The sequence below is a fragment of the Capricornis sumatraensis genome, chromosome 2 (assembly GCF_032405125.1).
Source record: "Capricornis sumatraensis isolate serow.1 chromosome 2, serow.2, whole genome shotgun sequence".
Taxonomy (NCBI): domain Eukaryota; kingdom Metazoa; phylum Chordata; class Mammalia; order Artiodactyla; family Bovidae; genus Capricornis; species Capricornis sumatraensis.
Genome location: NC_091070.1, coordinates 99,852,427 through 99,878,767, shown reverse-complemented (window position 1 = coordinate 99,878,767; position 26,341 = coordinate 99,852,427). Strand labels below are relative to the sequence as shown.

The window sequence follows — 26,341 nt, the reverse complement described above, 5'->3', positions numbered from 1 at the left end:
CATGGGTCAGTAACAATATGGAGTGTGCTGTTTGAACTGGGCCTCGCTTTAACAGGCCAGTCCTGCTTGTGCGGGAGGTCGCCAGGGCAGGAAGGCACTGTTTGCTCACAGAATGCCTTTGTCTGTTCTGGGTGTCACCCACCCATCTTCCACTTCTCCTGCACAAAAGTGCCCCATTCCTGGGCTTGGCCTTGTGTAGCTTGATGGGAGCTGTTTAACAAGGATGTTTTGTTGAGTTCTTTTGGCTTCTGCAGGTGATAGCTTGTTTTGCCCTGTGCCGTTGCCCTTGTGGGAGTTGCTTCACTTTTCCCCACACCGCAGCTTAGAAATGCTCAAGGGTTTGTTTTTCACTAAGCTTGGAGAGCAGCGCTTCCCATATATCTTGGACTGGGCATAAAAAGAGTGAAGCTTGGTTGATCAGATGCCTCAAGGGGATGTTGCTCTATAATGTCAACTATGAGCTCTGTCTTTTCATTCATTCATCTAGAGGCTAGGAGCTTTGATGATGATTTCCCAGATTCTCTTTTCACTGAGAAAAGAATCTGTAGGCTACCATCCTGCCACTGCTTCTTCCTCACACCTTTCCACTTATTTCCCTTTCTTATTCACCAGCAGAGAAATCTGCTCAGAAGCTGCGACCACACTCCACTTCAAGGCAGACGTCACGGTGATGCTCCCTGTGGCACCCAGCATGGTGTCTTAGACAGTTTAGAAAATCAAGACATATCTATTACTTCTGAGGAAGTATTAAATTATAGAGGCTTTCCACCATTTTGAAAAAACATACTTATGGAAAAATATAGGAGTGTAACCCGGATATCTTTGCCTTCAGCTGAGAAATTTTTTCCTCCAAGATGTTCTTGTTTCTACTCCCAAACAAACCTCTGAGTTCCAAATAGAAGTCAGGAATCTTTTCTCTCCTTTAAGCTACGCATTCTGGTCTGACTGAATCACTGGGCTTCCTGCTGTGTCTTGTTTGTACTCATAGCCTCAGGGCGGACTTTGCAGTTAGACACGGGGTAGTGGGGGAGGAGATGGTATGACACCAGCTGCTCTTGTTATCTGGGCACCAGCCATCTGGTCTCCCCACAGGCTGGGCAGCCCCAAGGGAGCTCACCTCTCAGGTCGCTCCTGACCGTCAACAGGGATAGCACAGTGGGCTTAGCGGTTATCAGCTGATCCTCTGCCTTGTTCTTGCACATTCCAGGTTTAAGTGGATTTGCAGTTCCATGTCCATTTTGATGGTAGTGGTGGTGGCCTGTTGACCTGTAGAGACTGAAAGAGGGGGAGTAAGTGGGGAGTTTAGCAGAGAGTTGAGAGCTCGTGGGGTTTGTGAGGGGAAGCATTTCACAGTAGTTTACAGCCCTAGAGAACTGAATGTGGAAAACCCCAGAGCAAGGCCGCAAGATGGCAAAGTATGAGCCATGGCATCAGTGAGTTCTAGGTCAGACCAGTCATTATGCCACAATTATTGTAAGATGGGGAACTGGTGACCTTCATGAGAGCATCAGATGCACACGCATATATACACACTACACACATGCCAATGCAGGCATGTACACACATGCACACACACTCGCGCACACACACTCACACACACAATTTGAAGATGGGAATAAAGACCAGTCACAATTTCATAGATAATCTTCAGGAATGGAGAGACACGGTGTTCTGCTTTGAGTGTGTTCCAGAGAAAGGAGGACCTTTTTCATTCACTGACACTTACTGTCTATGAGACACTGTCATGTTTTTGGACCTCCGCTGTCCCTCCTAAAGTGGGATGGATCATGGATGACAGATGAAAAGGCATGACTTCAGGGCTTGGTTGTGTTTAGAAAAACATCCATAGAGATGGGATTTTCACTCGTCCTTCCTCCTGGCCTCTGGGTCCACTTACTTCCTGTGTGTTGGACCTTGAGCAGACGTGAGCCGACGTTATCAGATGTTTCAGGTTGTCATTAAGAACAAGTTCTCATCGCCATTTCTCTGAAAGCCACCTTCTCCCTGACGTCTGCAGTGCAGGTTCCTCAACCTTGTTGCCTCCAGTCTTATTTCTGGGGCACTGAGTAGCACCCAGGCAGTTACTGCCTAGTGTGGTCATAGTGATCAAGCTGTGCTTCATAGGTGTGGCCCCTGCCGTGGTTTCTGCCAATGTGTTTATCGTACTTTCCTGAGTGCTTCTGTTTCAATATTGACTTGGGCTTTTGTAGCATTCTGTCTGTTTCTAAAGGCTTTGTGTCCCTGTCCAGTCGCTTCTGGGTTGCACCCTTTGGGAGTCTGGCAGATTTATGGAGAGCGGAGGACATTGGAGGTAGTAGGTAAGAAGTCTTACCCTTGCCCTCCTGCCACCAGCCCTGAAAGTGCAAAACTGGCTCTTGGCATTACGAAAACCTTGCCAAAAATCAAATTAAAATTCCTCTGCTGGGCAGGAAATTAATCAGGGTGGAACGCAGTAGACAGGGACTCCTTGTTCAGAGGTGGGACTCCTTGTTCTGTCACTGACTAGTGTTTTATTATCATGTAAATGAGATGAAATGCACAGTGACTGATGGGGGGTTGAGGAGGAAGGAGAGAAGTGAAAGAGATGAACAGGTTCCTTAGGATTTAAACTTGAGATGCAAAAACGTTTTTATAGCATCCGCTGCTTCTTAATCCATCAACTGCTGAGCAAGGGAAGCTCCTCAGCTTCCTGATACACAGTGATTTATTCATCCCATCACCCTCCTAAGTCACCCACAGTGAGCCAGGCTGTGTGCCAGGTGTGAGGGCTAAGTCATGAAAATACCCAGCCACTGCCTTCCCAGAGTTTATAGTCTGGAAAGAAAGGATACTGTCTGCAAATGGCCAGCCAGATAAGAAATGGCATCATAGAATCTAGGATTATTTGGTTTAAAAGTGGCTGAAGTGTATCCTACCAAACTATAGCAAAAAGGAGTGAATTGATAAAAGAAAAAATGAGCAGCAATACAGAACATGGGAAGAAATCTCTGGACTCGAGGGAGCAGGAACTGACATACAGTCTCGCCAGGACCCTCAGTCAAGTGAATTGAACATGCGACCTTCAATACACTCACTCAAGATTCAGATTCCGAAAAGAAGGTTCAGTTCAGCTGCTCCGTCGTGTCTGACTCTTTGTGACCCGATGGACTGCAGCACACCAAGCCTCCCTGTCCATCACCGACCCCCAGAGCTGGCTCAAACTCATGTCCATCAAGTTGGTGATGCCATCCAATAATCTCATTCTCTGTCGTCCCTTTCTCCTCCTACCTTCAATCTTTCCCAGCATCAGGGTCTTTTCCAGTGAGTCACTTCTTCACATCAGGTGGCCAAAGTATTGGACTTTCAGCTTCAGCATTAGTCCTTCCAATGAATATTCAGGACTGCTCTCCTTTAGGATGGACTGGTTGGATCTCCTTGCAGTCCAAGGGACTCTCAAGAGTCTTCTCCAACACCACAGTTCAAAAGCATCAATTCTTAGGCTCTCAGCTTTCTTTATAGTGCAACTCTGACATCCGTACATGACTACTGGAAAAACCATAGCTTTGACTAGACGGACCTTTGTTGGCAAAGTAATGTCTCTGCTTTTGAATATGCTATCTAGGTTGGTCATAACTTTTCTTCCAAGGAGCAAGCGTTTTTTTATTTCATGGCTGCAGTCACCGTCTGCAGTGATTTTGGAGCCCCTAAAAATAAAGTCTGACACTGTTTCCCCATCTATTTCCCATGAAGTGATGGGACCAGATGCCATGATCTTCGTTTTTTGAATATTGAGTTTTAAGCCAGCTTTTTCACTCTCCTCTTTCACTTCCATCAAGAGGCTCTTTAGTTCCTCTTCACTTTCTGCCCTAAGGGTGGTGTTATCTGCTTATGTGAGGTTATTGATATTTCTGCTGGCAATCTTGATTCCAGCTTGTGCCTCATCCAGCCCAGCATTTCTCATGATGTATTCTGCATATAAGTTAAATAAGCAAGGTAATAATATACAGCCTTGACGTACTCCTTTTCCTATTTGGAACCAGTCTGTTGTTCTATGTCCAGTTCTAACTGTTGCTTCTTGACCTGCATACAGATTTCTCAGGAGGCAGGTAAGGTGGTCTGGGAATTCCACCTCTTGAAGAATTTTCCACAATTTCTTGTGATCTACACAGTCAAAAGCTTTGGTGTAGTCATTAAAACAGAGGTAGATGTTTTTTTCTGGAATTCTTTTGCTTTTTCTATGATCAAATGGATGTTGGCAATTTGATCTCTGGTTCCTCTGCCTTTTCTAAATCCAGCTTGAACATCTGGAAGTTCATGGTTCATGTATTGTTGAAGCCTGGCTTAGAGAATTTTGAGCATTACTTTTCTAGCGTGTGAGATGAGTACAATTGTGCAGTAGTTTGAGCATTCTTTGGCATTGCCCTTCTTTGGGATTAGAATGAAAACTGACCTTTTCCAGTGCTGTGGCCACTGCTGAGTTTTCCAAATTTGCTGGCATACTGAGTGCAGCTTCTGCCTGCTTTGTGGCTGGGGAGAAGCAGAAGACATGAATAGTGCAGCAGAGATCATGGACAATGGCAGAGGGACCTTTACCCAAAGAGTGAATGAGAGCTGTGTGCTGTGCTCAGTCACTCAGTCGTGTCTGACTCCCTGTGACCCCATGGACTGTAGCCCACCAGGCTCCTCTGTCCTTCGGGTTTTCCAAGCAAGAATGCTGGGGTGGGTTGCCATTTCCTCTTCCAGGGGATCTTCCCAACACAGGAATTGAATCTACATCTCATCTCCTACATTGGCAGATGGGTTCTTTATCACTAGAGCCACCTGGAAATGTAGAGCTAAAAAGGTAGAGACTTGAGTGGCCATCAGGCACTTTGTGAAGTTCAGCTGTTGATGTGTCTTCTGGGCCAGTGAGCAGGTATATGTTTATTTGGGGCATACTCTATGTTGAGGTTGTGATGATTTGAGGCTATAAGACTTAGACTCTCTTGCTGTTAGGTATGTCAATTCATTGGCACTTCTGTCTTGTTCTCTTGATCCCAGTGTGAGCAGTCCCACCTCATGAGAGAGCATGAGGACGTCCAGGAGCGAACGACACTTCGGTACGAGGAACGCATCACAGAACTGCACAGTATCATCGCTGAGCTCAATAAGAAGATAGACCGTTTGCAAGGCTCCACCATCAGGTAGTTGGCTCCAAGTCATGGCTGTCTCTCTGTCCTTCTGGGTTTTATGCTTGAAGTTACCCCTATGAATTATGGGCTTCCCTTGTGGCTCAGCTGGTAAAGAATGTGCCTGCAATGAGGGAGACCTGAGTTCGATTCCTGGGTTGGGGAGATTCCCCTGGAGAAGGGAAAGGCTACCCACTCCAGTATTCTGGCCTAGAGAATTCCATGGACTGTGTAGTCCATGGGGTCACAAAGAATCAGACATGACTGAGTGACTTTCACACTTTCTATGAGTTACAACAGTAACTCATTTATTTATAACTAATGTTTTTACAGTTGATGAGTATTTTGTCTCTTCTCTGTCAGCTGTGTGCTTTCCCCTCCATTATTCTGTTTTGACTTTGACCCTCATGGTGACCCTGAAAGGTAGGCAGGGTGGAAGTTGTGATGTTCAGTTGACTGATAAGAAGGTGAGTGAGATGCTTTATTAACAGGTTCTGAATGCAACCCCCTCTATCTCCCTTGGGGATTTGAAGAGATTTATGAATATTGATTTTAACTAACTATTACATATGCTTCTTTGTCGTTGTTCAGTCACTAAGTCGTATCCAACTCTTTGTGACCCCATGGACTGCAGCACGCCAGGCTTCCCTGTCCTTCACTATCCCCTGGAGTTTGTTCTAACTCCATGATTCAGTGATACTTTCAAACCATCTCATCCTCTGTCGCCCCCTTCTCTTCCTGCCCTCAGTCTTCCCCATTAGCAGAGTCTTTTTCAGTAAGTTGGCTCTTTACACCAGGTGGCCGAAGTATTGGAGCTTCAGCTTAAGCATCAGTTTCAGTTGATCCTTAATTAATATTCAGGATTAATTTCCTTTAGGATTGACTGTTTGATCTCCTGCTGTCCAAGGGACTCTCAAGAGTCTTCTCCAGCACCATAGTTTGAAAGTATCAATTCTTTGGCACTCAGCCTTCTTTATGGTCCAACTCTCACATCTGTACATGACTACTAGAAAAACCATCACTTTGACAATATGGACCTTTGTCAGCAAAGTGATATCTCTGTTTTTTGATACACTGTGTAGGTTTGTCCTAGGAGCAAATCTTTTTCCAAGGAGCAAATCTTTTAATTCATGGCTGCGGTCATCATCCTCAGTGCAGTGATTCTGAAGCCCAAGAAAATAGCATATGCTTCTAGATAATCTAAAATTTGCTTGAGCTCAGTTGACTTGCCGATGTTGGCATAGTGTCATAAAACTCCTAAGGGATGGGACAAGATTCAATCCATCACTTGATTGGTGAAAACCCTGGGGCTTAAAAATGTTAAGCAACTGCTTTTAAGTTACCCTTAGCAAAGGGGAGAGGTGGAGTTAGAACCCACAGCATCTCTGCCTTTATTCAGTTTTCTTTCCATAAAAGTAATTGTTGGGGTTTCTGCCTTCCTTGCTCATCAATCAGTGGGCCCCAAAGTCTCCTGCACAAAGCTGTGTCTGCCCATTTTTGAGAAGAGGGTTTACTTAAAGTGACTTACTGAGCCAAGGATAAGAATTTTTATCTTCCTGCCCATGCTCAGAGAATAGCCCTGAGGGAAACAAATGGTTGGCATCTGCTTTCATGGAGAAGAGTACTTTGTTCTCAGACTGTTTTTACAGGCCACAATTAAGACCATTTTAAAGGCAGCTTCTTTAAACCATCCCTCTAGAAGTCCTGGGTCAGAAGATATTTTGGATGTGTTTTGTTCCAACTCTGAGAGTCACAGTAATGATGGAGCTACTTGATGAGGGTACTTGGGGGCCTTTTTGCTGTTAATTGGAGCCACACAGTACATCTCATATTCCAGTTTAGAACCTCAAGGCCTTTAAATTGTATCCTGGTCTTCAGTGATTGTAGGTTAGAAGAGCAGAGAAGAATTTCAGCCCAAAGAAATGATTATAGCAGACTTAAAGGAGGCTGACAGAGTACATTGGTAAATTCGTAATTTCCATTAAAAACATATTGCTCTTTTAAAGTCCTGAGAAAGTGAAGGCAAATGGGCTTAGTGAGTTGTGAAAAAAAATGCATCACATGTCACCTGGAAAACTCAATTTCATGATGTTTAGATTAAATTTAATGGCCAAACTGTTTCATATTAAAATACCCTCTTATTTAAAGGAAGGTTGCATCTGTACAGATGTCACATTAAATTCTGCCAGTTTTCATTATGTAAATGAGCTAGCTCCTCCTTGAGGAGGGGACTCCCTGCCTGGCTGGAAGATGAGCAGACATGTGGGCCAGTAAGACAAGGCTCTTGTCCTCTGAGCTCTGGTGGCTAAAGCACCTCCCTAGCCGCCGCCACTCAGGTCCAAAGATGACCCAGTGCAGAGGTGGCAAATGCCTTGAACTGTTTGGTGTATCCCAGGTGTAGAGAATTGTCATGCTGATCTGGCACAATCCTGGTACCTTTGAGACTTTCTTGTCGCTTCAGTCTGGGCCTGAGTTAAGAATTTATTGGAAAAGCTGAAAAATCATTAGTTAGGGAATGGTTTATGATGTATCCACATGGAAGCCATACTGAATTGCATAAGAGAAAAGAAGTGACAGTTTCATAGTTTAAAATATTTATCTCCAGTCACAATCAGAGAACTAGAGACCTTCTGTGACTGCCCTGGGAGACTTTCCCACCTCTTATAGCCACAGGACTAATGTAGTCGATAATCACACACTGCAGGTCGCTGAATTCCAACGTAAGTTGAATTCAGAGCCACATCAGATCTCTTAGGTTAAAGACTAAGCACTGATAGGAAAAGATGAAATGGTGAGAAATTGAATGGAGACATTGGGTAGATTCAAATAAATCAAGATACCTAGAGCCTGCAAACTCCACTGGGTTTCCCCTCCTGCAGAAGCAGTCTCCCTCCCTGTCTGATCAAGTTAGTCCTTCTTTGCTGGAAGGCTCTGTAGCAGGCTGAACCCAGGTAAAGGGTACCAGATATAGTCATACCTCACTGCTACCCCATTCTTCTTTATCTTTAGGCCCCAAAGTAGCTAAATTCAATCATGCCCCAGGGGGATAAGCAGAAAATCCAACCTTAGAAGATACACGTAAGATTGTATTCATTTATAGTCACAGAAACTTGAGAAGAATACGTGTAGGATTAGGACCTAATTGTCCTAGACCAAGGAAATAAGAATATAGCGTGGGATTGATGATGATTTATTGATATCACTGTTCCTATTAGAGATTCTGGATTTAGTATGTTAGCTTCAGCAGTTTTATTAAATAAAACTAGATTCATTGGAGGATTACATTAAATAATGTTGAAATGCCAGAACTTCCCTAGTGTAACATAGTCCAGAGACCATGGGGATCAGGAATAATGTCATGAAAATGGGGTTTTTGATGCCGCTTCACTCCTGGAGTCAGTGTAGGCATGGCTACTGTACAGGGCTACAGTAGTAATCAAAATTATTTGACCCATAGAGATTTTTGATAATGTAGAATTGATCATGGAGTCTTCAGTTTTGATATAAATGGGCAGCATACTAAAGTTTTACTTGACCTTCGTAATCGAAATATCTCTGGTCTGTCTGGTGAACAAGGACTTGAGCTCCCACTGTAATATATGACCTCTCATCCATTTCCCTTACAAGACCTCCTTCACAGATCCAGAACTCTTTAATGAAGATGTTTATAATCCTGTCACAAGTGAGTACAGTCCGTCTTCTTTCTACCCATTTTACAGGGGAGACTGTACAGTAGGAAAAAGAGATACCCACATTCTGGGCTAATTATTCACTCTGAGCAGATGTTAGCCCCTGGGATCCAAAAATACCTGTAGTCTTCCAGTCCAGATGAAGATTGATGAAGCTACATTAGTCAGCTGAGGCTGCTGTAACAAAATACTGTAGACCAGTGGCTTAGACAATAGGAATTTATTTGCCATAGTTCTGGAATCTGGAAAGTCCAAAGTCAAAGTGTCAACCAATTCATTTCTTCAGTGAATGCTGTCTTCCTGTCCTCCTGAAGGCTTCCTTCTCACCGTGTCCTCACATGGCAGGGAGAGAGGGAAAAGGCAAGTTCTGTTATTTCTTAAGGGTACAAATCCCATAGTGAAGGATCCCATCAGATCTAATTATATCTCAAAGGTCCCATCTCCAGATACCATCACTTTGAAGGTTAGGACTGCAACATAGAATTGGGGTGGTACTAACAATGAAAAATAACAAATAATTCAGTCCATACCAGATCAGGTGACAAGTGGCATCATCAATAAATCTCATAGTGGACCTAGTCTACCATTGTACCCCATCCAGGTGATAACATTTTTTAAATCCCTGTACATGTGGTAAATGCTCCCAAGTAGCAACAAGACATGGTCCTGCTTTTCTGGCTTCAGGAACCAAGAAGTGGAAATACAAGTGGCTCCTTTCATTCTTACACCTAAAAGCCTACTTAAAAAATTATTGCTTTCCCTCTTGGCAACTTTGAGCTCTGCTAGTTTTAGCAGTTTCATTCCCAAGGGAATGATGACTGGCAAACACAGCAGTGATTCCATTGCTGCCACATAGCCCTTGGGACATCTCGTGTCACTGAACCAACAGGCAGTGAAGGGAGTTACTGTACTAGCGGGACCCCAACTCTCCAGGGGAAACTGGATTGTAGCTGTACCATGAGGCAGGGAGGACTGTGTCTGGAACTCATCGGATTCCCTGGCATACCTCCTCGATGTTGTCCAGTGATACAAGTTAGTAAATTAGGGGATTACAGTACATGTCAGTCCATCTAGGGCCAGACCCCTCAGGAATAAAGATTGCTAATTACTGCACTAGGTTAAGAACTCTAACCACCTAAGATGCTGGCCAAACACCAAGGGAATTGGAATTTCCTAATGGAAGACAAAACTTATTAATTATAGTCTCATAACCAGTTGCAAAAAGGATGACTCGACTGCATAATTTTTTGCTTGTTTATGTATATATGCAATTTCCTTTTTACTTTCTTGTTTTCTCCCATTATATGAGGTGAGTTGTTATTGGTAAAACGTAGATGTAATAGTTGGGTTCCATGATTTTGGTGAACTTGCCGTTAAACTAGAAGAGGAAAGCTCACCTAGCCATGGATATCAATGGGACTTTGGGTCTCCCATTTTGATAAGAAGGTGAGTACATTTATTAATACGATTGAACAAGGGATAGTTACAGAAGCTTGATGGTATTGTTATAGCCATTTGGAAATGTATATGTGTGAGAGGATGCATTTGGTTGTCAAGGAGCCAAAGACAGTAGGTTACAGTGCATGTTGCTGGTGCCTGGTTCCGTTCCCACGCCTTCTCTGTCGTCCCCCCAAATCAAAGAAGACTGACCCTGGGGACTACCTCCCAAACTCCCTTAACTCTGGGATAGTTTTGGATCTGCCAGGTCAGGAAGGCAGCGAGAAGGTGGGGCCGTTGTGGTGGCTCTGGTGAGCATGAAGATCCTGCGCTGACCGGCCTGAGCCTGAGCTGCGGGCAGGAGAGGGGCAGCAGCAGTCTCTCCATCACAGCTCTGATGGCAAGGCTGACAGCACCAGCTGCCCTCCACCCTCCCTTCTCTTCTCTGGTCCTTCCAACTGCCTAAATTAAATCCTGCTTGAAACATCCAAAAGCGTCTGTTTTCCTAACTGATCCCTGCCTAATGCATCCTAAATCTCATCTGCTTGGAATAAACAGTTTGTATTTATGGCCTTCTAAAAATCTTTACTCATGAATATCTTAAACAAATTGGATCATATAGCACACACTGATTTGTAATAGGTGCTTTTTCACTTAACTGTATGTTCTGAGTGGCTTTGTTTTAATGCTTGTCTGAATTGGGGGGATTGTATAATGAGATGGGTAAAATAGAAAAATATGTCAGCAGCTCACTTTGTATCTGGGGGAGGGGAAAAAAAAGATGTCTAAGCAGATTGTTTCCCAGGGAGATTATTTTCTTTTCCCAAAAGCTGCTCTCATAACATCAACCTTTCACTGCCAACTCTGAGTGGTCCATGATTTCTGCTTCATTTCCCATTTGCTTGTTAGCCCACAGCTGTCTGGCTTCTGACCCCAGTGGTTTGCCAAAATTCCTTTTGCTATGAACTGAATTGTGCCACTCACCACCCCCCTTCCAGTTCGTCTGATGAAACCCTCTATGTGGTAGTGTTTGGAGATGGGATGTAGTTGAGTCAAGGTCATGAAGTTGGGGTCATGTGATAGGATTAGTGACCCCAGAGAGCTCACTTGCTCTCCTGTTCTTTCCCTGCCATGTGAGGGTGCAGGGAGAAGGCAGCCATCTGCAAGCCAGGAAGAGAGCCCTTACCAGGAACCAGCCATACTGGCACCTTGATTTTGGACTACCAGCTGAAGTCTGCTGCTGCTGCCGCTGCTAAGTCGGGTCAGTCGTGTCCGACTCTGTGCGACCCCATAGACGGCAGCCCACCAGGCTCCGCCATCCCTGGGATTCTCCAGGCAAGAACACTGGAGTGGGTTGCCATTTCCTTCTCTAACCCAACTGAAGTCTAACTATGAAAAAGTAGATTTCTGTCGTTTAAGCTTGTCTATGGTACTTTGTTACAGCAGCATAAGCTAAGAGACTTTTTTGAAAATCACCAGTGATTTCTTAACTGAAAAATTTGGTGACTTTTTTCCTGTTACTGGCCCTTTTCCTAAATTTAACCCTAAATCCTGCTTCCCTTCTCTAACCTCCCTCGCCTCGCAAGTCCTTCTCCTCTTGCCCTAAGAGCCATCCTCAGCTTTGGCCCTTACCCTGGGCTCTCCCCCATACTTTTCACCAGGATGGCTGCACCCCTAAAGCACTGGCCCCTCCTCTTTATATCACTTCCACATTGGCCTTTAACCCTTGTGCTTCTTCATCTGCAAAGTGCCCCTCACTTGGTGACTGAGCAAGTACCAGAGCCTCTGTGTGCCCGCACATAGTCCAGTCTCTAAAATCTCGTGCCCGTGCTGTGTGCCTGGCCTTTCCCCTGGTCTTAGGCCCACGCTTTGCCCTGTGTGGTACAGCTCTCTGTCCCTCTTCATGCTGCTCCATCTCAAACACAGTGTAACCAAAACCTCTTTGTCTCCCAGCAAAACTCATTGTTCTGATTGGCTTGTGGCCTAAAGAATAAAATATGATGAAATAAAAATAAAACCTAGAAAGATAAGGTGGGTTTTTCTCTCTCCCTATTTTCTTATATGGTATACATTCCACCCTTGTTCACTATTTGAAGTTTTTGAATACGGATCCTTTATCAGATCTTGTTAAAACTGGTACTCATGGGTGACAAGGATGAATTATTATATACATAGGAGAGCATTTCAGAGTCGCATTTGTTCAGTTATTCATCATAAGTTTCCTAGATGAGTCTGAACTTCCTCTGTGCTGTATGGGAAAATAAGAGGTATTTGCTCATCACTTATTCACTGCTATAGATCCTTTAAAGTGAAAGTGAAGTCGCTCAGTCTTGTCCGACTCTTCACGACCCCATGGACTGCAGCCTACCAGTCTCCTCTGTCCATGGAATTTCCCAGGCCAGAGTACTGGAGTGGGTTGCCATTTCCTTCTCCAGGGGACCTTCCCAACGTAGGGATTGAACCCAGGTCTCCCGCACTGCAGACAGACGCTTTACCCTCTGAGCCACCAGGGAAGTCACTCCATAGATCCTTTAAGAGAACTGGAAAGAATATCTTGTATCTAAAACATCTTTGTTCTTTAAAGAAATGATAGCTGTTTGGGGGCAATTCTGCCTTTAAATGCAGAGACCAAGTGTGTTCCAAAAGAAAAACCACAAAGTCAGGCAGGCTGAGTGGGCTGGCCACAGTTGACTGACAGCTTCCAAGGCATGTCCGTCTGGGTCTTGTTCACCAGTTACTCCAATCCAGTGACAAGGCATGAACGTGCACCCCAAAATAAGATAGGTATAGGAGAAGGCAATGGCACCCCACTCCAGTACTCTTGCCTGGAAAATCCCATGGATGGAGGAGCCTGGTAGGCTGCAGTCCATGCAGTTGCGAAGAGTCGGACATGACTGAGCGACTTCACTTTCACTTTTCACTTTCATGCATTGGAGAAGGAAATGGCAACCCACTCCAGTGTTCTTTCCTGGAGAATCCCAGGGACGGGGGAGCCTGGTAGGCTGCCATCTATGGGGTCGCACAGAGTTGGACACGACTGACGCGACTTAGCAGCAGCAGGGATTGCTTCTGAAGTAAGATTTTTATCAGATGCTGCTGATTCCACAGGACTTTAGCTTGAGGTCTGGAAAGCATGGCAAGAGTTAAACTTTCACTGACTTTTTCCAATTAGATCATTTCACCCCTAGCTAATAATGAGAAAGAATTTTTTAAAAAATCTTTTCCTTAGGCCATCATATTATTGTTCTGTAGTAAATTTAGGAATTAGGCTGTGTTGCTAACTGGTTGGATAATCTTAGGTAAGTCGCTTAGCCTCTAGGAGTGTCCGTGGTCTTATTTGTAAAACAAAGGTATTGATCCCGGCTTAAGTGATCACCAGGATCCCTGCCAGTCTGCCACTCTGTGACTTTTCTGCCTCTGCTTGTTAAGCAGGTGTGTATATAGCCTAATGCCTGCCTCCTTAGGAGTGTTTTGTTGTTGCTGCTGCTGCTGTTATTGAGCTGGTGAAGGTAAGGTGAAGTCACTCAGTCGTGTCCGACTCTTTGCAACCTCGTGGACTTCTCCGTCCATGGGGTTCTCCAGGCAAGAATACTGGAGTGGGTTGCCATTTCCTTCTCCAGGGGATCTTCCCACCCAGGGATTGAACCCGGGTCTTCCACATTGGAGGCAAACGCTTTAACCTCTGAGAGTAGCAAGCATTAATCACTGCAACTCTAAACTGAGTGACTTGGAATCACTTCACAAATGCCTCTAAGTGAATGAAATAACGTACCATTAGAATCCTGAGATGACCCTCTATGGGCCAAAAAAAAAAAAAAAAAACACCTGGTAACTTTCTAATTCCATAATTATGGAAAAGCAGAGACAGCACTTTGCCATCCAAGCTATTGTTTTACAGTTGTCATGTGTGGATGTGAGAGTTGGACCTTAAAGAAACCTGAGAGCCAAAGATTTGATGCTTTCAATTTGTGGTGTTGGAGAAAACTTTTGAGAGGCACTTGGACAACAAGGAGATCAAGCCAGTCAATCCTAAAGGAAATCAGTTCAGTTCAGTTCAGTTGCTCAGTCGTGTCCGACTCTTTGCGACCCTATGAATCGCAGCATGCCAGGCTTCCCTGTCCATCACCATCCCCCGGAGTTCACTTAAACTCACGTCCATCGAGTCAGTGATGCCATCCAGCCATCTCATCCTCTGTCGTCCCCTTCTCCTCCTGCCCCCAATCCCTCCCAGCATCACAGTCTTTTCCAATGACTCAACTCTTCACATGAGGTTACCAAAGTACTGGAGCTTCAGCTTTAGCATCATTCCTTCCAAAGAAATCCCAGGGCTGATCTCCAGCAGAATGGACTGGTTGGATCTCCTTACAGTCCAAGGGACTCTCAGGAGTCTTCTCCAACACCACAGTTCAAAAGCATCAATTCTTCCACGCTCAGCCTTCTTCACAGTCCAACTCTCACATCCATACATGACCATAGGAAAAACCATAGCCTTGACTAGACGGACCTTAGTCGGCAAAGTAATATCTCTGCTTTTGAATATGCTATCTAGGTTGGTCATAACTTTTCTTCCAAGGAGTAAGCGTCTTTTAATTTCATGGCTGCAGTCACCATCTGCAGTGATTTTGGAGCCCCAAAAAATAAAGTCTGACACTGTTTCCACTGTTTTCCCATCTATTTCCCATGAAGTGATGGGATCGGATGCCATGATCTTCGTTTTCTGAATGTTGAGCTTTAAGCCAACTTTTTCGCTTTCCTCTTTCACTTTCATCATGAGGCTTTTTAGTTCCTCTTCACTTTCTGCCATAAGGGTGGTGTCATCTGCACAACTGAGGTTATTGATATTTCTCCCGGCAATCTTGATTCCAGCTTCTGTTTCTTCCAGTCCAGCGTTTCTCATGATGTACTCTGCATAGAAGTTAAATAAGCAGGGTGACAATATACAGCCTTGACGTACTCCTTTTCCTATTTGGAACCAGTCTGTTGTTCCATATCCAGTTCTAACTGTTGCTTCTTGACCTACATACAGATTTCTCAAGAGGCAGGTCAGGTGGTCTGTTATTCCCATCTCTTTCAGAATTTTCCACAGTTTATTGTGATCCACACAGTCAAAGGCTTTGGCATAGTCAATAAAGCAGAAATAGATGTTTTTCTGGAACTCTCTTGCTTTTTCCATGATCCAGCGGATATTGGCAATTTGATCTCTAGTTCCTCTGCCTTTTCTAAAACCAGCTTGAACATCAGGAAGTTCACGGTTCACGTATTGCTGAAGCCTGGCTTGGAGAATTTTGAGCATTACTTTACTAGCATGTGAGATGAGTGCAATTGTGCGGTAGTTTGAGCATTCTTTGGCACTGCCTTTCTTTGGAATTGGAATGAAAACTGACATTTTCCAGTCCTGTGGCCACTGCTGAGTTTTCCAAATGTGCTGGCATATTGAGTGCAACACTTTCACAGCATCATCTTTCAGGATTTGAAATAGCTCAACTGGAATTCCATCACCTCCACTAGCTTTGTTCGTAGTGTTGCTTTCTAAGGCCCACTTGACTTCACATTCCAGGATGTCTGGCTCTAGATGAGTGATCACATCATCATGATTATCTGGGTCGTGAAGATCTTTTTTGTACAGTTCTTCCATGTATTCTTGCCACCTCTTCTTAATATCTTCTGCTTCTGTTAGGTCCAGACCATTTCTGTCCTTTATCGAGCCCATCTTTGCATGAAATGTTCCCTTGGTATCTCTCATTTTCTTAAAGAGATCTCTAGTCTTTCCCATTCTGTTGTTTTCCTCTATTTCTTTGCATTGATCGGTGAAGAAGGCTTTCTTATCTCTTCTTGCTATTCTTTGGAATGCTGCATTCAGATGCTTTATCTTTCCTTTTCTCCTTTGCTTTTCACCCCCCTTCTTTTCACAGCTATTTGTAAGGCCTCCCCAGACAGCCATTTTGCTTTTTTGCATTTCTTTTCCATGGGGATGGTCTTGATCCCTGTCTCCTATACAATGTCACAAACCTCATTCCATTGTTCATCAGGCACTCTATCTATCAGATCTAGGCCCTTAAATCTATTTCTCACTTTCACTGTATAATCCTAAGGGATTTGATTTAGGTCATACCTGAATGGTCTAGTGGTTTTTCCCTACTTTCTTCAATTTGAGTCTGAATTTGGTAATAAGGAGTTCATGATCTGAGCCACAGTCAGCTCCTGGTCTTGTTTTGTCGACTGTATAGAGCTTCTCCATCTTTGGCTGCAAGAATATAATCAATCTGATTTCGGTGTTGACCATCTGGTGATATCCATGTGTAGAGTCTTCTCTTGTGTTATTGGAAGAGGGTGTTTGCTATGACCAGTGCATTTTCTTGGCAAAACTCTATTAGTCTCTGCCCTGCTTCATTCTGCATTCCAAGGCCAAAGTTGCCTGTTACCTCAGGTGTTTCTTGACTTCCTACTTTTGCATTCCAGTCCCCTATAATGAAAAGGACATCTTTTTTGGGTGTTAGTTCTAAAAGGTCTTGTACGTCTTCATAGAACCATTCAACTTCAGCTTCTTTAACGTTACTGGTTGGGGCATAGACTTGGATAACTGTGGTATTGAATGGTTGCCTTGGAGACAAACAGAGATCATTCTGTCGTTTTTGAGTCTGCATCCAAGTACTGCATTTCAGACTCTTTTGTTGACCATGATGGCTACTCCATTTCTTCTGAGGGATTCCTGCCCGCAGTAGTAGGTATAATGGTCATCTGAGTTAAATTTACCCATTCCAGTCCATTTTAGTTCGCTGATTCCTAGAATGTCGACATTCACCCTTGCCATCTCTTGTTTGACCACTTCCAATTTGCCTTGATTCATGGACCTGACATTCCAGGTTCCTATGCAATATTGCTCTTTACAGCATCAGATCTTGCTTCTATCACTAATCACATCCACAACTGGGTATTGTTTTTGCTTTGGCTCTATCCCTTCATTCTTTCTGGAGTTATTTCTCCATTGATATCCAGTAGCATATTGGGCACCTAATGACCTGGGGAGTTCCTCTTTTGGTATCCTATCATTTTGCCTTTTCATACTGTTCATGGGGTTCTCAAGGCAAGAATACTGAAGTGGCTTGCCATTCCCTTCTCCAGTGGACCACATTCTGAATATTTATCAGAAGAACTGATGCTGAATCTACAATACTTTGGCCACCTGATGCAAAGAGCCAACTCATTGGAAAAGACCCTTATACTGGGGAAAATTGAGGGCAGGAGGAGAAGGGGGCAACAGAGGATGAGATGGTTGGATGGCATCACCGACTCAATGGACATGAGCTTGAGTAAACTCTGGGAGATAGTGGAGAACAGGGAAGCCTGGCGTGCTGCAGTCCATGGGGTTGCAAAGAGTCAGACACCACCAAGTGACTGAACAACAGCAGTTAAGAAACTACCACAATAGCATACAATTAGCAACATTTATCAGTTTATCAAAGCTTCTGGTTTTTTTTTAACTTAATTTGACTACTTCTTGGACCTTTTCATATTTTCTTTCTTGTTATCTTCAGCATTAGCAGTTAGTGTTCTTCAGATCAGGCATCTTTTTCCCCAAAGAAATAAGAGAAATCACTTACCAAGAGTTAGTGTATACACCATGAAAGGAAGGAAACAATGAAGTCACTTTGAGATGCTGATGCTGTGTGTCCTTCACACCTTGACCAGTTAGGTGATGGCCTGCTGCTCAGAGGAACCTTGAAAAAACTCCTCAAATTCTTGTCTTTTAAAACTGCCATGGACCTGCAGGGTTTTTGTTGGGTTTTGTTTTTTTTGTTAACTTTTTGTTCCCATTGCCCTGGATGGCCCAATGCTTCTGACTAAAACAATAGAGAGAGCCCCCAGCATCCTTCTCCTCCATATGCCGAAGTCCCAAATTGTCCAGCAGCTTACAGAGTGCTTGGAGTGCACTGGTTTTTGTCATTTCCCAGTTCCTGCCAGTAAGCATGTTGAAAGGGCTAAGATAGACAACTCCATGGTTTTTTACCGAAGTCAGCAAGAGAAATAGGGCTATACAAACTTTCTCATATTTTGGTCCAGTTTAACCTTTCAGTGCTTCATTTTGGGGGCACAAGACTGCACACAAGGTTGCTTTCTACCTGTACTGTTTCCTCTGTTTGCTCATGTAGGGTTGTACTGAAACCTTCCTTATGATACGCTAAGTGGGATCCTTAACCAGGGGTGATGTGTGCTCACCTCAGCCCCTCTCTGTAGGGTCGAGAACACAGACCATCTGTACTTCCCTGCTGCCTGTTTGATCTGTTTCCATAAAAGATCTCACAACACTTAGTCCTTCCCCTGAATTCCTTGACTTCACACATTATTTTACATTTATTTCCACCATTTGACCCTGATTGTTTGCCTTCTTCAATACAATAAGTTTTGCTTCTGGCCAATATCACCCACTCAGCAAGTGGCCTGAGTGTTCCCCCAGCTTCATGGTTCCATCCTGCACCGATTTGGTTTCAGCTATCCGTCCCCTCTGTCCCAAGCTCTACACGCCCAAGTTCACATCCACGGGCTCCCCTGAGGCTCTGCATGTGCCCATGCACCCTCTTGACCTATCTAAAATGGCTCGCCTTCAGACTCTTCTGTAGCACTGCTCCATCCTGGAAGTCCTCCCTGATCACTGCCCACCTGCAGCCCCGGAGCTGCAGTCCACCCAGAGCATCCTTCATAGGGTCGAATTAGTTGTGAACATGTGTGCGTGTGCTATGTCACTTTCACCGCCAGGCTCCTCTGTCCATGGGATTCTCTAGGCAAGAATACTGGAGTGGGTTGCTATGGGCTTCTCTATGCTATCTCTCCCTGACCCAGGGATCAGACCTGCGTCTCTTACGTTTCTGCATTGGCAGGCGGGTGCTTACCACTAGAGCCACATGGGAAGCCCAGTTGTAACATAAAATTTGACTCCCAAAAGAGCAGCATCCACTTGGTTTTTGCTTTCCTATCCTTGTCTTGATGCTCAAATACCTTGAAAGAGCACTCTTGACTTGTATTCATGACATTGAAAGTCTTCCGCCTGAAGGTGACATTTCTCGGGTGGTATCATTCTTCAGTCTGTGGTCTCACCTTAGTAAGGAATGTTCCCTTCCGTACTGAATGCTTCCTTCTCCCACCCCTTCCGTTTTCACTTCTTTATAAAACCCATCCTAATAAAGTAACTTTTTACAAAGCAGGAGATTTGGCAGGCACTAGATGTTTGGGACCTGCCAAGCCAAGACAGTTGAAGGTGGCTATAATAGATTTTGCAAATACCATTTGCGCCAGAAATACAGCAGCAGCTTTTTTGGCTGAAAAACAGTCTCAGCCAAGCTGAAGCTGATTACATTGGCCATGCAACAAAGGTAATTTATTCATTATACCCAAAATCTCCCATTAACTAAAATCAGGATTTCAACTGCTGATTGAAAGGAAGCTGCTGGATCAGAGCACAATTACCCTCTAGACCAAAAAGGTAGTGACTCTTATGAGTACTTTCTAATTGTTTTTCTTTCCTAAACCTAGTTACTGTTGGCTGTGCAGATATCTAATAATTAACTTATTCATATAACATTAACCTATATTTTTTTCTCATAACCACTCCCATTCTAATTCACATTCTGCATTTCTGGTGGTTTTATATCTGTTTAAAGTCTTCCTAGATTTCTGTGTGGCTTTTATCAGAAATACTTTATAAAGCAAGGACTCAGCTGAATTCTTTCCCTGAGAGGATGGGTGTTCATTTCTTGAGAAAACCAAGAACTCTGGAGAGTTCTTCCCATTTCTCTAGTATAGATGTGTCTCCTGAGCTTCAGATGGCATTTGCCTCTTCCCCAAGTCTCACTGATCACCACTCACCATCTTGGTCCACCCAAAACTGTGGACTTTCTGCCCTTACCCTCCGGTTGTCAGCAACTTAATGTGAATGCCAGGTTAAGAGAAATTCTTCCTATCTTTCTTCATAGACACCCTCCCCCTAGGGCTGAGTAGACACCTTCCGACTTTCCAAACTCATAATTAAACCCCCTGACAATTTTCTTTTCTGGCTCACTTGCAAAATAAATGCATCAAAGAAGATTAATTTTTGCTCTCTCCATGTCTGTATCCAGTGTGTGTGTAGTGATGGCGGTGGTATGGGAAGGAGGTCTGTGTGTCCTTTGAAATACATCCTGCAATTGTAACTTTTCTTAGCTTGCCCATGACTAATTCAGAGCCCAGAGTTTACAAGGGATCCATGAGGGACTGAGAAGGGAGTGGGTGTGTTTGTGCAGATGAAACACGGATGAATTTCAAAGTCATCTTCCTACCAGCAAAGGCAGATTGAAGGAAACAGATCATTGAGAGCTGCTCACTCACTCACTGATTTTCCCCCTCACTCCATTCTCCTATCCTGTCCCCTAACTCCACTTACTTCCTTTAGAGAAACTAAGTGTGGTCTTTCTCAGACATGCTGACCTCTCAGAGCACTGGTTTCGATCTGCACAGACAGGATGCTGGTTTTCCAGTCTCTGTAACCTCAGCAGTCCTTCTGTTCTCTTCCCAGAAGGAAGCACAGCATGGGACTCTGGTGGCGATGCTCTGAGTCACTCCTATTCTTAGGCCCTTGATGGTCCTGCTCACTGTAGCCTCAGTGCTAGGAATCTCAGTTCTTCTTTGCCTTAGAATTTCAGGGGGTGAAGAAGCCTACTTTCTTTAGGAAATATTTGAAGTGGGGAGTTTTCTGGTAGGCTGATAGATGAGTCTTGTCAGGTGCATGGGTCTGGATGTGGAAACTTTCAGTGTCAAACACCACCCATCTAGTTAGCCTGAAAGGAATCCTGGTCCATGTGGCCTCGAGAGGAGAGCTATCTGTTTGTGTTCTGAGTGTCTTTATCTTGTTATTAAAAGACACTCTCTGGGGATGTGTCTTGTGTATCTGTCAGTGGAGTCTGACTTCCCTTTCGTTCTCAGGGAGGAAGATGAGTACTCAGAATTGCGATCCGAGCTCAGCCAGAGTCAGCACGAGGCCAATGAGGACTCTCGCAGCGTGGATCAGGACCAGACCTCTGTGTCTGTCCCTGAAAACCAGTCCACCGTGGTCACTGCAGACATGGGTAAGTCTGCCTGCCGTGGCCGCAGCGCCAGGGCTCGGTTTCTGGATTGTAATCAAAACTTTAGAAGCACGAGACAGCCTGGATTGAGATTTAGTGAGTCAAGCAGCTTGTTGAGTAGATGAAGGCAAGTGAAGGCTCATTCATTTCAGTTCTCTACATACTCCTTTGTTGGTCACAGTGGAGCCAAAGAGCTGAATTCCCTTTCTGCCTTGATGTTTGTGATTCAAACGTGTCACCTTCTACGTGAAAAGTCAGGAAGTAGGGAACCAGGTAAAAAGGTGATTGCACTGTTCCAAGTTCAGTGAAACTGAGCTGTGATGGCAAGAATGGAAAGGATGGGCTGAGGAGCGACTCACTCCAGGGGAGGAGGCAATAGGTTCAGCAACTCTTGCGTAAGCAGGATCCAAAATGACTCTTTAAAACATTCATCCTGAGTGACTCAGAATGATTGTATTCCTTACTAAGGCAGTTTGGTTGAGAAACGATTTGGGAAATAAATATATTTCGTTTGAGGTTGTGAAGAAATGTCTGTATGAAAATAGCTGGTAACAGCACGTTGGTATGGTGTATTTTAAACTACAGGTTATGACCTTTCCAAGTAGGTCTTGAAATTACGTGAAAAATCAAAATGTTTTAAAAATGAAATCACATAGGGGAAAAAAAACAGAATGATAGTATTGTTTTTTCAAGACATGTACCTGTTGGATATGGATATGTCGTAAGTTGCCAAGGGAAGTGTTCTAACTATGGGTTGCAGTTGAAGTGTCGTAAACCCTCTGGCCAGCTTGAAGATGCTCAACTAGATCTCTGGAGAGATTGGGGTTGTGGATAAAGGCTTTGAAGTTATGAGGTAAAGAGCTCCCTATGGTTGAAAGGATGTGAAGTCCAAATGGGGAGACGCACTATATCTTAGGAAATGTTCACATATAAGGGGGTGATGGGAAAGGAGCAAGGAGAAGGAAGAGTGAGTACAGTGCAGTTTACATTAGAACTTAAGTTTCCATGGGGGAGAGAGTGACTTTAATAAATACTAAACATTTATGCTTAATTAGAAACCTATATAATAACCAGGGCTTCCCTATATAGACTTATAATATAACCAGGGCTTCCCCGGTAGCTCAGCTGATAAAGAACCCACCTGCAATGCAGGAGACCCTGGTTTGATTCCTGGGTCAGGAAGATCCTCTGGAAAAGGGATAGGCTATCCACTCCAGTATTCTTGGGCTTCTCTGGTGGCTCAGCTGCTATAGAATCCACCTGCAATGTGGGATTCCTGGGTTCAGTCCCTGGGTTGGGAAGATCCCCTGGAGAAGGGAAAGGCTACCCACTCCAGTATTCTGGCCTAGAGAATTCATGGACTACAGTTCATGGATTCTCAGAGTCGGACACAACTGAGTGACTTTCACAACAACCTGCATAAACCTATATACATGCTATAACATCAAGCACCATGGCAGTGTGTCAAAGGAATTCAGTTTAAGATTTCCAGGAAAGCTTCCTCTCAGAAGTGACATGTGAGCTGAGATGTGGAGGGTGAGTAGGAATTGAGTGCATGAGAGAGGAAGTGGCATGCAGGAGAGAGGGGATGATGTAGTCAAGGCGATGAATGAGACCCTCTTTTATGAAGGGTGCAGAGGTGTGAGACAGAGGCTGGGAGAGGCAGGCCGGAGCCAGACGGCGCAAGATCTCATAGACCACGCTAGGGAGTCTGACCATTATTCAGAGATCCAGGAGAAACCGCTGAATGATTTTAACAGCTGTGGATGGGAGGGATGAGATGATCAGATGGTATTCTGAATCAATCAGTCTGTAGTGAAGAGAAAGAATCAGTGGATCCAGAGTGAATGGGGAAGGCCAGCCTGGAAACCATTGCCGAAGTCAAGGTGGGCAAAACTGTTGCCAGAATTAAAGGTGGTGGCCGTTGAGACGTGGAAAAGCAGATGAGTACAGAAAATTGACAAGATCTTCCAAGGAATCCATCACAGGGTGAAGAAGGAAGGAGGCATGCGTGGGTGTCCCGTAAGTGTCTGGTTTGCCCAGTGGATGGGTGACAGGGCCAGTCAGCTATATGGGAGCAAAGGAAAAAGGACTCAGTGGTTTTGGTCTGAATTTAGTTTTGTTGGGGAGGGGCATGGGTGGGGTGGAGAGGAGGTGTGTGTTTTGTTTGGGCAGAAGTTTCAGGTGTCTGGAGCTATCTGGCTGGAGATGTTGGGAAGGCCGTGGGCACATAAACAGGTCTGGCTGAGGAGAGCAGTCGGGAGACGTCAGGCTGTTTGCAGATAGTTACGGAAGCAGTGGAAGTCGATGTGGAGGGCATGACGTGTAGAGAACTAGAGGCCAGGTGTAGGGGGCCACCGGCCGAGGAAAAGACGCAGGAGCACCTTGCGGCAGGGATGACCCTCTCGGCGTCTCGGTCTCGGCTCAAACGCGCCTTCCCAAAGCACCTCGCGAGCACCCGTCTGTGCACGTCCGGCGCCGCCTCTCACCACCTCGCTGGTCTCCTCCTTACATCACACAGAAAGTTTAAATGGTGTGTTTGTACTTCTTTGCTTGACTGACGCTCCCACTAAACCGCACTGAGCAAAAGCTTGTTTATTTTCTCTACTCATGGCTCTCCGGAGCCCAGCACAGGGCCTGGCACAGAGTGCAGTGTGGGCTCAGAGATATGTGTTTGAATGAAGGGGTGGTGCAGGCAACCAGTCCATCAACCAGGCAGTCAGCCGGAGCCGTAAGAAGGAAATGTGGAGAGCTGTGCCCACAGGCAGTGGGGGAGAAGGCTCTCATAAGGAAGGAGGGCCCCCAGCATGGAAGGCTGCTAAGGCCACATAAGATGGGTTTAGGTAGATCGATGTCCCTGAGTACTGGGTACTGATACCAGCTTTAGCCAGATGGAAATGGGGTGAGGAAAGGGCTTGCCTTGCGGGCCTGGGGCCTTGGCTTCAGGCTAAAGCTGCTTCCCTTATACTGAACCCAGACTGCGGGCCTGCCGTCATAGCACACACATACCCTGGCAACCAGCCCACGTCCTCCAGGCTCCGTTACACCAGCGTCATAATCTTACCCTGGTGGCCTCGACCTTCTGGGCTCAGGTTTCCAGCCTCAGGCGGTCAGACACATGCAGGCAGCCGAGAAGTTTCTGTCACTGCCCAGACGCCTTCCTACACCCACCCCTCCATTCAGTTCTCTGAAACTATTTTTCATGAAATTAAGCAAAGTGACCCACACTCCAACAAAATTTCTTAGTCAAAGAAACTTGGGGAGTTGGAGCGCAAACCCCCTCCAGTGGATGGGGAGGGTAGTGGGGTACATCTTCACCACGGGCATCCCAGGGCTTCCGTTGGGGGAATCCCCTGTATCCAGGTGCCCGCTCGGGAGCCAGTGTCCACCCGTCTGCACCGGGAGCAGGCTTTGTTTTCCCAAATCACGTATTTTCGCCCATTCCCTCAGTAAAAATGCATGTTCGTTACAACTGGTCGTAGTTTCATTCCCAACAAGCTTGGGCTCCTGCAGGGAAGGGACCCTTGTCTGTCTGGGGCCTGTGTGTGTTCTCGGCCCGCAGCAGGAGCCATCAGTCATTCACGTAGCCGCTCGCTGAATGCGTGCTAGGGATGGGTATGTGAGACCCAGAACCTGCCCTCAGACTGCTGCGCTCGCAGGCTCACACCCTTCATCCCCAGAGTGACATCCCCACTTCCAACTCTGACCTGCAGGCCCGTGGAGCCTGGAGAGCCCCCACCTCAAGCCTTGCCCTTCCCGACTCTTCCTGCTTCCTTCCTGCTCTGGCCACACTGGCCTTCCCTGCCATCCCTCAGACCTGACCAGCGTCTCTGAACTCCGGGTCCCTGCATCCACTGATGCCCACTCGTCCTTTCTCTCACAGTCAGTCTGCTCTCCCCTCGTCACAGCCTCCCCTGGCGCCTCGTGGGGTCCTGGACTGTCCCTCACGTGCACGCTGCTTGGCCTCCGCTCCGCATGCATGTCCCTCCCTTCTCACCCCACTTCATCCCGCTTCATCGCACTTAGCCCTCCATGATGCCACCTCCCATGTGTCCCTCCCATCTCCCCCACCTCATCCCTCTTCATCACACTTAGCCCTCCATGACGCCACCTCCCGTGTGTCCCTCCCATCTCCCCCACCTCATCCCTCTTCATTGCACTTAGCCCTCCGTGACGCCACCTCCCGTGTGTCCCTCCCATCTCCCCCACCTCATCCCCTCCCATCTCCCCCACCTCATCCCTCCCATCTCCCCCACCTCATCCCTCCCATCTCCCCCACCTCATCCCTCTTCATCACACTTAGCCCTCCATGACGCCACCTCCCGTGTGTCCCTCCCATCTCCCCCACCTCATCCCTCTTCATTGCACTTAGCCCTCCGTGACGCCACCTCCCATGTGTCTTTACTTTGTTATGTGTATAACCAGTCAGTCCTTGTGCTGGAATGCCAGCTCCACGTGGGCAGGGACTTTGACTCTTCGACATAGCGGTGCCCAATCACAGGAGGCTTCCAGAGAGGTGAGTGACAGGGAGCGACTTGGAGCTTGCGGTCGTTTGCAGGATGCAAAGGGAACACGGAGTACCTGCCGGTGGAGCACACTGGAAGATGGGCGGGGGCCACAGCCTCTGGTGGGAGCGCCAGAATGTGCCAGAAGTCACACCTAGGCTGACAGCTGAGGGATAAGTGGGAACAAGCAGGCACAGAGAGGGCAGGAGGAGAGTGCGGTGGGCACGGCCGCCCCCACCAGGACCCCGCGGAGGGCAGGCCTGGGGACAGCAGGAGGAGCAGCTCACGAAAGCCCAGCAGAGCACAGCCCCTGCACGTCCATCAGAACTGGGTGGCTGCCTCTTCTTACTCCCGTGCCATTTTCCAATTCAATTGCTTCAGCAGGGAAAAAAGCTTCCATTTATAAACACCTTTATAGGAAATCATTAAAACACATCCATTTCATTATGACTGCTGAATTTGCAAACCTC

General features: G+C 45.8%; 1 protein-coding gene across 1 annotated transcript in view; it reads left to right on the top strand.

Annotated features, from left to right (window-relative positions):
• MCC (MCC regulator of WNT signaling pathway) overlaps window positions 1-26,341 on the top strand; it is a 305,622-nt gene that overhangs the window by 191,216 nt on the left and 88,065 nt on the right. Inside the window, exons 3-4 of the mRNA XM_068964248.1 lie at window positions 5,020-5,162; window positions 21,227-21,369. Coding sequence (XP_068820349.1) covers window positions 5,020-5,162; window positions 21,227-21,369 — 286 coding nt within the window. The remainder of the gene's footprint in view (window positions 1-5,019; window positions 5,163-21,226; window positions 21,370-26,341) is intronic.